Genomic DNA, 14,575 nt, shown 5'->3' on the forward strand with positions numbered 1-14,575 from the left:
CCGCTCCCAGCACCAGTCCGCCCCGCAAGCTCCCGGCCTGCCCCGCTCCCAGCACCAGTCCGCCCCACAAGCTCCCGGCCTGCCCCGCTCCCAGCACCAGTCCGCCCCGCAAGCTCCCCGGCCTGCCCCGCTCCAAGCACCAGTCCGCCCCGCAAGCTCCCGGCCTGCCCCGCTCCCAGCGCCAGTCCGCCCCGCAAGCTCCCGGCCTGCCCCGCGCCCAGTCCCGGTCCGAGTCCGCCATTTTGCGCTGCCCGTCAGAGACCGGGGAAGAAGCGGCGGCTTCAGCTCACCCGCCACCCCTCAGCTCACCCCCACCCACCCGCCGGAGCTCCGCCTCGCTCACCGGAGCCGCAACATGCTGGCCCGCGCCGCGCTCGCCTCTGGTAAGGCTCGGTCCGGCCTAGTAGGACGGGTGTCGGTCACTGAAGGGCACGGGCCGGTGGGCAGACCGGAGACGGAGGATGTTGGGGAAGGAGAGACGAGTGCAGGGCCTGGGTGGGGGTGGTAATGGGCCTTGAGAATCGGGGGCCGAGGGAAAAACGCCGGGGACCGGACCCGCCCCGCCAGTGGAAGGATTAGGTGGTAAGGTGATCGGATGAGGAGAGCTGGGTATGGATGCAGGACCCTAGACTGAGGGTCGGAGAGAACTGGGTGGCCGCGGGGTGGGGGGGGGGTGGCTCTAAGGGTGGAACAGAGGGACCTAGCGGTAGAAATGCATGCAACACACATCGAAGTTGCTGGTGAACGCAGCAGACCAGGCAGCATCTCTAGGAAGAGCGTAGGAAGAGTGTACCTCTTTCTAGAGATGCTGCCTGGCCTGCTGCGTTCACCAGCAACTTTGATGTGTGTTGCTTGAATTTCCAGCATCTGCAGAATTCCTGTTGTTTGAGTAGAAATGCATCATTTGTTTTGCTAGGCCCCACTGTTCCATTATACTCCCAAGTACCCTAACATTCATTGTACAACTTTTACGTAGGTATAACATTTAAAATGCAACACCTTATGCTCATCTGTATTGAAATCCATTTTCCACTCCCCGGACCACTTCCTCAACCGATGAACGATAACCTTCAAAAGTTCCAACACCAGTCCTGCAGGGCACCATGAGTCACTGGCCTTCAATCTGAGAAACAACCTTCGCCTTCTGCTTCCTACATTACTCTCTCTGTAACCTAATTTTTCCAGCACTTTCTTTTCAAAGTAAAATTCTTATCAAAGTATGCATGTCACTGTATACTACTGAGATTTATTTACTTTCAGATATTTCCAGGAAAATCAATACAATATTACTTGTGAAAAACTACAGATATCAAAGGATAGCAGGATATAATAGAGTAACAGGTGTATACCACAAGAAATACAGGACAGCTATTTAAACAAAAAAACTCACTAATTTCCATTCTGGTTATTAGCTGTAACATCACACCAGATAACAATATCCACAACACTACTGTTCAAATAGTAGAAAATCCAACTCTAGTAAATGTCTATAAACCTCCAAATAAGGAATGGCCAAATCCACTGTTACAAAATTCAAACACCCAGCAATATTCCTCGGAGACTTCAACAGCCATCATACAGATTGGGAATGCTCAGAAAACAACACAGGCAGAGAAGCGATCAGTCACTGGGCATCTAATAATGACCTTCAACTACCGTATGATCCTAAAGATAAAGGGACATTCTTCTCAGCTAGATGGGTACAAATTTACGCACTGGACCCCTGTTTTGTAACAACATTCAACTTGAACCCCTACCAGTTACTCCTTGGTGGTTTTCCTCTTCATAGTCAGCACAGATCCGTACTAATAATGGCTGGATCCGGAATACCCACTCGTTTCTCCATCCCAAAATGCAGACAAAGTTTCAGAAAAGCAAACTAGGATCATTTCACCTTGCAAGTCGACAATATGTGCGGAAGAATACGGCCCACCACTGATTTCATAGGCTCGAAAGAGGCAATACCAACATTCTTTGTTGGTCTAAAGAAAAAGAAAACCTATTTCAAGAGTTTAAACAACAGGCGACAGCTAATGATCTCAAATCGATCCACAGTGCCAGGGGAAATAGATGGATGGATACACTCGAAACATGAACTTCACTCACTCCAGCAAACCTACATGAACCCTCGTCAAAAAAGCTCGACCCCAATATGCCAAAATCATTGCGATACCTAAACCAGGAAAGCCTGCAGATGATCCAGCAAGTTACTGCCTAATTTCTCTCCTTGCTGTACCTACAAACTTCTTTAGTGTATTACTTTATCCAGATTATTACCTCTGATAAGACTGATCAAACAAGCTGGCTTCAGACAACACCACTATACCAGTGAACAAGTTCTTGTCCTCACATCATACATCGAGTCAGGCTTTGAACTCAAAAAGAAAACAGGAGCAATTTAAATCGACTTATCCACTGCATAGGACACTGTTTGGAACCGAGGGTTAGTGTTAAAACTGGCCCGAATCATCACATGTAAAAAGATCCTACGTCTCCACAGAATGACAGACATCCGTTCTTTCTTCACCTACCTGGGAAGTGACTCCAGGTTCATTACGAAATGCTGCAATGGTGTCCTCCAAGGCTCAGTTCTGGCTCCAACCTTGTTCAATCTGTACCTCAGTGACCTCCCTGAAATCAAATCTGCTAAATTTGCACTTGCTGATGACTGGGCCATAGCCTTCCAATCGAACAATGTCAGATCCATTGGGAAAAAAACACCTTATCCAAGGGGTCTACTCCCCTATCCAACTGCTTCTGATAGTACACATTTATGTGTGTTGCTTGAATTTCCAGCATCTGCAGAATTCCTGTTGTTTGCTTCCGATAGTGGTACTTAATTATTACTGTCAACAAAACAGTAACTTCCATATTTCATCTGGACAACTGACGAACCAAACTTGAGCTCAATATCAAACTAAATGACAAAAAGCTACTCAAGAATCCGCACCCAAATTATTCAGGAGTCAGCTAGATCAAACTCTCTCAGACAAGATCCACCTTCAAAAAGTTGCAAATAAACTAAAGTCCAGAATGGCCGTGACCAGGAAGCTATCAAGAACCAAATGGGGTGCTGACCAGTCAGTCCTACGAACATCGAGCCGAGCACTGCTTCTCAGTTGCCAAATATTGTGCACCCACCTGGGAGAGAAGTGCTCACACAAACATCATCAGTACACTACTTCTATGAGAATAATCTCAGGAGCCCTAAAACCCACAGCTGTCCAGTGAGCGGAATAGCATGCCCGGGCATCCGTAGAAGAGCAGCTTTAGCAAAATTCTACAAGCGTATCCAAAATATATCCAACATCATTCTAGTTTGTAAATTCACTGAAAAAGCTCCCTCCAAATTCCTGACTCAAATCATGAAATCTTTTCTACAACTTAAAGAACCCATGATGATTGCACTGAATGGCACCAGTACTGGCGCACCAACACCCCCCCACCCCACGGCCGAGGTCCGATGGTCAACTCTGCCTCGCTCCTCCCAGGCTTTAATACAGCTACTAGAAAAGTCTGGACAGTCGCAATTAGACTCAGAATTCGTCATGCCAAGACAGCGCAATCACAACACCGATGGGGGCATCCGACAAACCCCAACTTGCCCCTGTGGTGCCCCAACCCAGGACAAACTCCACCTGGTCCAAACGTGCCCTCGCACCAAGATTCGAGACGGCCTTGCCATGGTCCATTGATGTGGCCACAAGCTGGAGGAGTGGCTTGCCAAAAACCAATTAGAAGTGTGAAGAGAAAAACACCTGTATGAAACAAAACAACAAAGATTGTCAAGTAACCAATGTGCAAAAAAAAGACTAATTATGCAATTCCTAGTGTAATGACATCCTTTCTATAACCGCATGATCAGAACTGCGCACGATACTCTGTGTGGTCTCTCTAACATCTTGCACAGCTTTAACATGATGTCTCAATTCTTGTAGTCAAAGGCCTGACTGATAAATGCAAGTGTGGCAAACCTGTCCTTCGCCACTCTATCCACGTGTGGCCATTTTCAGGGAAGCACGTACTTAGTACCACTAGATCTCTGGACTACAACCCTGCCCTCGTTTAAACTCCATTTGCCATTCCTTAGCTGACTTCCCCAGTTGATGTAGCTTAAGTGAAGGATGGACAATAATATGCATGTTTTTAGGCATTGCCTGCACACTGGATTGGTAACTGAAATTGGGAGGCGGGGGGGGGTGATGTTTTCTCTGGAGTAGAGGTGACGGAGGTTAGATTCCTGTTTGTCCTGTAAATTAGTTTGACTCAGCGAGGAACTTTCCAGTGGGAAGTCGTGAAGAGTTTTGATGAGGAAGGAGGCAAGGTCTCTTTAGTCTGATTCCAAAAGAATTCTTACATTTCCTTTACCCCAAAGCTGAATCAGAATCAGATCTAATATCACTGACGTATATAACGAAATTTTTTTTGCAGCAGCAATAGATCGTAATGCATAATAATAAACACTATACATTATAATGAGAAGTAGATGTAAAAATAACCTAAATAAGTAGTGCAGATAGGGGGAAAAGAATACTGGGGAAGTGTTCGTGGGTTCATTGTCTGATGACAGAGGGGAAGAAGCTGTTCCTGAAACATTCAGTGTGTGTCTTCAAGCTCCTGTACCACCTCCTTGATGGTAGCAATGAGAAGAGGGCATGTCTAGAATGATGGAGGTCCTTAATAACTGGAGTTACAGGTCTGCACAAAATAGATTTGCACTGCCACTGATGTCGTTAAACTCTGCAGCTTCGATTGGTGCCAGCTGACATTGAGAATGAATCTATCATGAGCTCATTGGTTAAGGCTACTGATATTGTTAAATGGGAGAGATTGTTCTGGAAAGCAACTTCTCTTTACAGTGAAAACCCAAATATATTTTCAAGTCAAAAGCAGCTAGTTGGTCTCCATTTGAAAGATGGGACCAGGTGGACTATAGGCATGTGTCTCCTGCCCTTCCTGAGCATTAAACATTACAGATGTAGAACCCAATTACTGGGGCAAATTGTTCTGATATACAAGCGTGTATAGTGGCACTCTCACATATAGAGGATGGTGTTGTATCTTGTTATTGTATGTTAATTGTGCATGAAACAACTTCAGGGAGTGTTGAATTGACGTCCAATAGCTGAGAGCTTGAATAAAGTTTTTGGTGTACTTGTCATTCGCATACACATACAGTTGTGGAATCGGTACATGAAAGTCCTTTAATTTCCAGAGCCGAGGAGTACAGGAAGCAGCCAGCGGCTGCCTTTTTTCAGGTTACTTCCTTTTGCTAATAGCTACCACCACATTGAAGCACTAAAGGTATTAGAAGTATTTGCATTAGAACTAATAACTTATTCTCAAGTGATTATGTATAATTGTGTTTCAGGGTCCTTACTGAAGACATCTGCCCCTATTGGTGCAAGGTTAGTTACGTCTCTATCTTGGCCCCTGAGCTGAGTTTATATAAACGCATTACATTCCTGTAATTGTATTTTCTTTTTCATTATTTTCACACTTCTGCCATCAATTTGTATTAAATCAATACTAATCTGCTGTGAGAAATTCAAATAGTGATTTTTTAAAAATTTCTTGAAGGAGGAATGTTTTAAGTATATTGCTACCATTCTATCTGGGAATCATCAAAAATGAAAGATATAAACGCATCTAAAGTTGTGGCAATTTGCCAACATCACTGAAAAATCTGAGCTCAATTTATTCTTCCAGTTTGGTGCCAGTTTCCAGGAATTTCCATGCTAGCTGTCCATCTCGGGCACCAGTGCCTCCCCTTCCTGAGGAAGGAGGCAAGGTGCGCTTTGGTCTGATTCCAGAGGAATTCTTCCATTTCCTTTACCCCAAAACTGGAGTTACAGGTCAGTACAAAATAATTTTGCAGTTTCCACTAATGTCTATTTTTCTGCTTTTAAATTTGCTGTATTCATTTGTTAATGATGTATAAACATACTCAAAATTAAAGCGATTAGTTTAAACTGCTTGACCTAAAAGCATATTATCTGCATGTTATCTATAAAGTCAGCAAAGTTTTCTGATGTGTTAATATATGAAGTACATTTTGATGAGTAACACACACAAAGTGCTGGAGGAACTCAATAGGTCAAGCAACTTATATGGAGAGAAATAAGTCGACATTTCAGGCTGAGACACTTGATCAGGTCTGGAAAGGAAGTGGGAAGGAACTCGGCCTGAAATAGCGGCTGTTCATATCTCTCCACAGATGCTGCCTGACTTGCTGAGTTCTTCCAGCATTTTGTGTGTATTGTTCTGGATTTTTAGCGTCTAAAGATTCAAGATCTAGGGCCCGAGCTCTGATGCAGTTCAACAAAAAAGCCCAATAGGATAAAGAATGCAATGATTGTTTAAAAACACAATAAATACAAATATATTAGATAGCTTATATACGTTGATTTATGTCTATGAAGTGACGCTTGCTTGGTACAGGATCTGCAGAAACTCTTGTGCTTATATTTTAAAGTTTGCTGCCATCTGCAGGATTGACTGAAAACCATAAGGTGTATTTGATGTGAGTGTTACGCTAAAATATATAGTACTGTATTAAAATATTTGTTATTAGTACCTACTTTTAAAAGCTCTTTAGGCTTGATTTCTGCGTGCACTCCAGCAATTTGTGTAATGTTTCAAGGTTTGACCAGGATTCTGTCTTTGGACACTTAATGTTTCGTATTTGTTTTACTCCTTAGGACCTTACATGCTTGGCACTGGACTGTTGACTTACCTTCTGTCAAAGGAAATTTATGTCGTTAACCATGAGACATTTTCTGCCATCTCCATTGGCATTGTTATCCTCTACGGTATTAAGAAGTTTGGGAAGGATGTGGCAAAATTTGCTGACAAGTTGAATGAGGTATTCTGAGATTTAACAAAGGAAGTTAATCCAAAGATGGCAATATTTGCAACATTCTGTGTGACTTTTTTTTTTACCATGGAAGCTAACCATGAGTTGCCAATTGTGTGAAAGCCTGGAAAACTGAGAACATTTCAGATTCCGATTTAAAATGAGTCTGTGGCATTTAGCCACTGGTTAAAGTGTACTATGTAGAGAAGTTTTGAGCAAATAAATTATTTCAAATAAATATTCTGATTAAATATGACTTTTTGATGGAAAATCATTGATGTATCTGAGTGATTCAGCTGCAAATTCGTTATTTTCAATTTTGTTTTGCAATCATAGGAAAAAGTTCAAAAGGCACAAGAGGTGAAAGACCTTGCCATTGCCAGTCTGACAGAAGCCATTGAACAGGAGAATAAGGAGCAGTGGAGAATAGAAGGGCGGCACCACCTCTTCGATGCTAAGCGGGTAAAATATATATATATAAAAAAATAGTTATCTTAGTAGCTCTTTCTCTGGAGGTCCATGGCCTCCTCTATTGCCATGATGAGGCCATTCCCAGGTTGGAGGAGCAGTGCTTCGTATTCTGTCTGAGTACGTCCAACCTGATGGCATAAACATGAATTTGTCCCAAATTCTGGTAATTGTTCCCTTACCCTGTTCTTCAATTCCCCATCTTGTCCCGTTCCCCCCCCCACCTCTACTCTTCTCCTCACTTGTCTATCACCTTCCCTTGTTGTCCCACTTCCTTCCTTTTCTCCCACATTCCACTCCTTTCTGTCAGATTCCTTCTTCCTCAGCCTTTTACCTTTTCCACCTATCGCCTCCCAACTTCTCAATTCATCCCCCCCCCCCCCCGCTCACTTCTCTACACCTATCACCTTCCCAACCTTATTATTCTGGCATCTTGCCCCTTTCTTTCCAGTCCTGAAGAAGGGTCTCGGTCTGAAGTGTCTGCTGCTTTTTCACTTCCATAGATGCTGCCCGACCTGCTGAGTTCCTCCAGTATTTTATGTGTGTAATTTTTTAATCGTTTTTCTGCTGTAATTTATGAGCGATAATTTAGAACGTGGAATAGTATAGCTCAGTAACAGGCCCTTCAGCCCACAATGTCTGTGCTGACTATGATGCCAAATTTAACTGATTCCATCTGCCTACGCATAATCCTTGTCCATACATTCCTTGCCTGTTCAGACATCCGTCTATCACCATGGTAGGTTCTGACACTACACCTAGGAGTGTGTTCCAGGAATCTACCACTGTATATTTAAAAAAACTTGCCTCACACATCTTTCTCCCCCTCATCTTAAAGTTTTGCCCTCGAGTATTTGATACTTCTTCCTTGAACAGAGACGTGGACTATCTATCCTATCTTTGTCTCATAATTTTATAATTTTTTATCAGGTATCCCCTCATCTTATGACACTCCACAGAAAATACACATTGAATTGTCCGTTTTCAGGAATCCAACACCCTTCTGTGTTCTTTTCTTTTTCTCTCTCTCTCTCTCTCTCACTAACTCACTCACTCACACACTCACACGCACCCCCCCCAGTTCTCTCCCCTGTTTCATCTTTTCTATCCCTCCCCCACCTGCTTCTATCATCTCTCCCTTATCTAGTTCTGATTATCCACAAGCTGCTGTTTCACCGTTTCTTTATACTAGTTAGTCATGAGTGCCACAGTAGCGTAACGGTTTGGTGCGTTTTGGAGTTTGGAATTCAATTCTGGCGTTACCTGTAAGGAGTCTGTACGTCCACCCTTTGGAATCTGGGTTTCCCCCAGGTACTCTGGTTTCTTCCCACAGTCCAAAAACATACCGGGTGGGTTAATTGGTCATTGCAACTTGTCCTGTGATTAGGTTAGAGCTAATTCAGGGCTGTCAGGGGTTACTGGGTGGTAGTATGGAATGAGCTGCCAGATGAGGTGGTAAATGCGGGTTCTTTTTTAACATTTAAGAATAAATTGGACAGATACATGGATGGGAGGTGTATGGAGGGATATGGTCCGTGTGCAGGTCAGTGGGACTAGGCAGAAAATGGTTCGGCACAGCCAAGAGGGGCCAAAAGGCCTGTTTCTGTGCTGTAGTTTCTATGGTTTCTATGGCATGGCTCGAAGAGAAATTCCTTAGATAAATGAAACTAATCAATGATTACCTAATGACATCACTTGGGTAATGTGCTAGTAATTAGCCAATGGAAAATGAGAAAGAAAGGTGATAAACTTTTAGTTTAACTGCTATACCGCTTTCTGCCAGTAAGTGGGGACTATGCATCGCATATTGTGAAAAAAGTACAGATGATTAAAGTACAACTTTAGTCTTACGTTAATTCATCTTACAAAAAAAATTTGTGCTTTGTTTTCTGAATTTCCAGCGTCTGTAGAATCTTTTGTGTTTATAACTATAAAATCCTTGCTTTCATCTTAATTTTTCCATTTTCAAATTGTTATACTTCCCAAATTTTCTCTTGACTCTTTTTCCTTCCTGCACTATATATTTTCTAATATTTTCCAGTTCTGATGACTGGTTCAAGCATGGAACTTTGTCTACAATACTGACTGATCCACTGAGGTTTCGATATTTATTGCTGACAATATACAGGCATTTCACTACAGAAATTACCCATGAAAGTGAGATGGTTAGGCTTCAGGGCAAGCTCGAAGTCCTGTAATGATTTAAATGGTCAGAGGGATGGTTACCTGACAGTAGATATATTAAAACATGTAATGATGGCTAGCGAGTCAAGTTACAAATGCAATTAAGCAAAAATGCCCCTGCAAGCTGCTGATTTGCTGCTTTTTTGTTTCCAGAATAACGTTGAAATGATTCTGGAAACTAACTATCGCGAGCGTCTACACATGGTGTACGATGCAGTGAAGAAGCGACTGGATTACCAAATCGGCCTCCAGCAACTGCAGCGACGGCTCGCTCAAGAGTACATGGTTAACTGGGTTGAGAAGAGTGTAATCCAGAGCATCACGCCACAGCAGGTGGGTGGTGCTGTGAGGCAAAATGTCACTGTGATTGTTGTACACATCACCAAGAATTCATGTAGAAACCGCAGCAAATCACTAGCTCTGGTGTTGAGTGTAAAGCCGTGTCTTGATGCACCTTCACTGCTGGTGTTCCATCTCAGCTCGGGACAGCTGTAGGTTTTGGGAACCATGTACAAATTGCCAAATCCACTTGAGCATTAAAAGGGCCAATTATAGAACTCTTTATTTTCTATAGGCATAGAAACATAGAAAATAGGTGCAGGAGTAGGCCATTCGGCCCTTCGAGCCTGCACCGCCATTTATTATGATCATGGCTGATCATCCAACTCAGAACCCAGCCTTCCCTCCATACCCCCTGACCCCTGTAGCCACAAGGGCCATATCTAACTTCCTTTTAAACATAGCTAATGAACTGGCCTCAACAGTTTGCTGTGGCAGAGAATTCCACAGATTCACCACTCTCTGTGTGAAGAAGTTTTTCCTAACCTCGGTCCTAAAAGGCTTCCCCTCTATCCTCAAACTGTGACCCCTCGTTCTAGACCTCCCCAACATCGGGAACAATCTTCCCGCATCCAGCCTGTCCAATCCCTTTAGGATCTTATACGTTTCAATCAGATCCCCCCTCAATCTTCTAAATTCCAACAAGTACAAGCCCAGTTCATCCAGTCTTTCTTCATATGAAAGACCTGCCATCCCAGGAATCAATCTGGTGAACCTTCTTTGTACTCCCTCTATGGCAAAGATGTCTTTCCTCAGATTAGGGGACCAAAACTGCACACAATACTCCAGGTGTGGTCTCACCAAGGCCTTGTACAACTGCAGTAGTACCTCCCTGCTCCTGTACTCGAATCCTCTCGCTATAAATGCCAGCATACCGTTCGCCTTTTTCACCGCCTGCTGTACCTGCATGCCCACTTTCAATGACTGGTGTATAATGACACCCAGGTCTCGTTGCACCTCCCCTTTTCCTAATCGGCCACCATTCAGATAATAATCTGTTTTCCTATTTTTGCCACCAAAGTGGATAACTTCACATTTATCCACATTAAATTGCATCTGCCATGAGTTTGCCCACTCACCCAACCTATCCAAGTCACCCTGCATCCTCTTAGCATCCTCCTCACTGCTAACACTGCCACCCAGCTTCGTGTCATCCGCAAACTTGGAGATGCTGCATTTAATTCCCTCATCCAAGTCATTAATATATATTGTAAACAACTGGGGTCCCAGCACTGAGCCTTGCGGTACCCCACTAGTCACCGCCTGCCATTCTGAAAAGGTCCCGTTTATTCCCACTCTTTGCTTCCTGTCTGCTAACCAATTCTCCACCCACACCAATACCTTACCCCCAATACCGTGTGCTTTAAGTTTGCACACTAATCTCCTATGTGGGACCTTGTCAAAAGCCTTTTGAAAATCCAAATATACCACATCCACTGGTTCTCCCCTATCCACTCTACTAGTTACATCCTCAAAAAATTCTATGAGATTCGTCAGACATGATTTTCCTTTCACAAATCCATGCTGACTTTGTCCGATCATTTCACCGCTTTCCAAATGTGCTGTTATCACATCCTTGATAACTGACTCCAGCAGTTTCCCCACCACCGACGTTAGGCTAACCGGCCTATAATTCCCCGGTTTCTCTCTCCCTCCTTTTTTAAAAAGTGGGGTTACATTAGCCACCCTCCAATCCTCAGGAACTAGTCCAGAATCTAACGAGTTTTGAAAAATTATCACTAATGCATCCACTATTTCTTGGGCCACTTCCTTAAGCACTCTGGGATGCAGACCATCTGGCCCTGGGGATTTATCTGCCTTCAATCCCTTCAATTTACCTAACACCACTTCCCTACTAACATGTATTTCGCTCAGTTCCTCCATCTCACTGGACCCTCTGTCCCTTACTATTTCTGGAAGATTATTTATGTCCTCCTTAGTGAAGACAGAACCAAAGTAATTATTCAATTGGTCTGCCATGTCCTTGCTCCCCATAATCAATTCACCTGTTTCTGTTTGCAGGGGACCTACATTTGTCTTTATCAGTCTTTTCCTTTTTACATATCTATAAAAGCTTTTACAGTCCGTTTTTATGTTCTCTGCCAGTTTTCTCTCATAATCTTTTTTCCCCTTCCTAATTAAGCCCTTTGTCCTCCTCTGCTGAACTCTGAATTTCTCCCAGTCCTCAGGTGAGCCACTTTCTCTGGCTAATTTGTATGCTACTTCTTTGGAATTGATACTATCCCTAATTTCTCTTGTCAGCCACGGGTATTACACATTATCTCATTTACCACATACATTGAGTAGTAGTCCATCGTTTCTGATGATGACAGGAAACGTGGGAGAGTTTTTAAAGTGGGAAAGCTGTTGCACTGGGGCAGTTCCACTCTCAACCTCAGAAGTCCAGGTCAAGTGGTTTCGGGAAGTCGACACAACTGGGGTCTTCCTTGGTTGCTGTAGATGACCATGACTATTTCTGTGAACACGATCCAGAAGCGGTGGTTGGTCAGGAAATACAGTAGGGAATGCATCTTTTAAAAGTTGAGAAAAATACTTCATAGGATTGTTAGATTCAACGGCTTCCCTCACCCCGATCATTCGTAAATTTTGCCGTCGCATTCTAGATTCCAAGTCAGAGTTTTTAAAAGTCAAAAAGTCAAGTTTCTTCTTCATTACATTAATTGTTTCTTCGATTTTCCCCATCTTAAGCTCACTTTGTTGCGCGAATTGTTGAAGATCAGATATAGCCGACTGATGTTCCGCAATAAATGTTTGTATCTTATCAATTGAATCGGCAATTTTCTGGAGATTAGTTGAGATTTCCGTATGAATCAGGTCTTTAACAGGGCCTGCAATTTCCGTACGAATCATCTCCCTAACAGAGGTTGAAATTTCCCTCTGAATTAACTCCAATATAGCTTTCAAAGTCACCGGTGATTCAGTCGGGGGGAGATCCGTAGCTTTCGGTTTAACCGGAGGTTTACCATCCTTGCCGTTTTTCCCGTTCTTAGACATAGCAGATCTAAGTTCCATCCAGTTGTCGGAGAACTCAGTTTAATTCAAAGTATTGTAAGAGTTGATGCCTTAATGGTTAATTAAAGTATAGCTGACCATAGAGAAAAAAAAACTCAGAGGTAATGGAGCGAGTCAAGAACGCGACTTCACTCCATGAGCGCTACCGGAAGTCCTCGACTATTTCTGTGACTTGTCATCATCGTTGCTCTCCACAAGGTGTTGCAGAGCCGCCTTCCTGGCCATTGGGTCTCGCTGGAGTAAGACCACCCACTGCCTCATGCATATTCAGTATGTAAATCACATCAGTGAAAGTACCAGATTTTATTTGCTGTCTATGAGCTGCAGATGATTGGTGGGGAACAAAGCCCTGGTCAACAGCTGTAATCTTGGATCTGACTGAACTCGGGGACAGGCTAGAGGCCAGTTTCAGAACATCTTTCAAGAGGATGAACCCTGGCGAGGCATCAGGCCCAGTGGTTGGGTATTGAAAGCCTGTGCTGACCAAATGGCTGGAATGTTCAAGTGCACAGAACGTGTCTTTAGTCTTCTAATCTTCCTTTAGGAAAGATGTAAATAAGATTGGAAGAGTACAGAGAAAATTTACAAGGGTATGGTTGGGTCTGGAGGACCAGAGTTATAAGATATAGGTGAGGCCTGTATTCCTTAGAACATAGAGGATTGAGAGGAAATTTGATAGTGGTATACAAAATTGAGAGGTATAGATGCAAACAGGTTTTTTCCACTGGGGTTGGGTGGGACTACAGATGTCATGAGTTAAGGGTAAAAGGTGAAATGTTTAAGGGAAACTTCACTCGGAGGGTCACAAGAGTGTGGAACAAGCTACCAGTGCAAGTGGTGCAGGCAAGCTTGATTTCAACGGTTAAGCAAAGTTTGGATAGGTACATGGATGGTAGGGGTATGGAGGGCTGTGATCCAGGTGCAGGTCGATGGGAATAGGCAGTTTAAATGGTCCGGCATGGGCTAGATGGGCCAAAAGGCCTGTTTCTGTGCTGTTCTTCTCTATGACTTTTAGAACACAGTCCTCCTGTATCATAAAAGAATGAAAGTTTTGCTAATCTCTTGCTCTATCTCTTCCTAGGAGAAGGAGAGCATTGCCAAGTGCATCGCTGATCTGAAGGTGCTGTCAAAGACTGCTCAGGCAAATGCCTAACCTTAGTCCAGAATTACTATCCACTTAACTTACTCTCTGTGTGTAACTTTGAAAAGGATCGAATATTCCAACAAACTGCACTGACTGAAATGTTCTGAAAACCTGTGAAGAAACATTAAATGCAGTGCTGATAAACCTCCACATCGCTCCTGTTTTTCATTACTGTTTATTTGCCATTAATAATTGCAAACAGTAAACTAGCTATAATATTAAAAAATGCTGGAAACATTCAGCAGGTTAGTCAGCGTCTGTTGAGAGAGAAGCAGTTAATGTTTCTGTTTAAAGATCCTTTGCATTGCAGTTTTTTTAAACTTCTCATATCCGTGACAAGGCATGTTCAGATGACTAACTTAATAAAAATGTTCAAGATCCAGTTTCTGAACCCACCTGCAATGTAACCTCGGTATTCCATTTTGACATTGAGTATAATGCTGGAGGAACTCAGCAGCTCAGACAGCATCTATAAAGGGACTAAGTAGTTAAATGGTGAATCTGTGGAATTTGTTGTCACAAGTGGCTGTGGAGGCCTAGTCATTGGGTGT

General features: G+C 43.3%; 1 protein-coding gene across 1 annotated transcript; it reads left to right on the plus strand.

The window, feature by feature from the left end:
* The first annotated feature begins 48 nt into the window (after positions 1-48).
* atp5pb (ATP synthase peripheral stalk-membrane subunit b) lies at positions 49-14,174 on the plus strand. Its single transcript, XM_063065183.1, has 7 exons — positions 49-383; positions 5,372-5,408; positions 5,710-5,855; positions 6,702-6,865; positions 7,193-7,318; positions 9,662-9,841; positions 13,962-14,174. The coding sequence occupies exons 1-7, from the start codon at positions 356-358 to the stop codon at positions 14,031-14,033; spliced, it is 753 nt and encodes a 250-aa protein (XP_062921253.1). The 5' UTR covers positions 49-355; the 3' UTR covers positions 14,034-14,174.
* Positions 14,175-14,575: the final 401 nt, after the last annotated feature.

The sequence above is a fragment of the Mobula hypostoma genome, chromosome 13 (genome assembly GCF_963921235.1).
Source record: "Mobula hypostoma chromosome 13, sMobHyp1.1, whole genome shotgun sequence".
Taxonomy (NCBI): Eukaryota; Metazoa; Chordata; class Chondrichthyes; order Myliobatiformes; family Myliobatidae; genus Mobula; species Mobula hypostoma.

What these genes read in the sequence shown, in the direction of transcription:
- atp5pb (XM_063065183.1), top strand. Translation starts at nt 356, where the DNA reads ATGCTGGCCCGCGCCGCGCTCGCCTCTG. An exon ending in TCTGCCCCTATTGGTGCAAG is followed by an intron (nt 5,409 to 5,709) that starts GTTAGTTACGTC and finishes TTATTCTTCCAG; the next exon opens with TTTGGTGCCAGTTTCCAGGA. An exon ending in TTGCTGACAAGTTGAATGAG is followed by an intron (nt 6,866 to 7,192) that starts GTATTCTGAGAT and finishes TTGCAATCATAG; the next exon opens with GAAAAAGTTCAAAAGGCACA.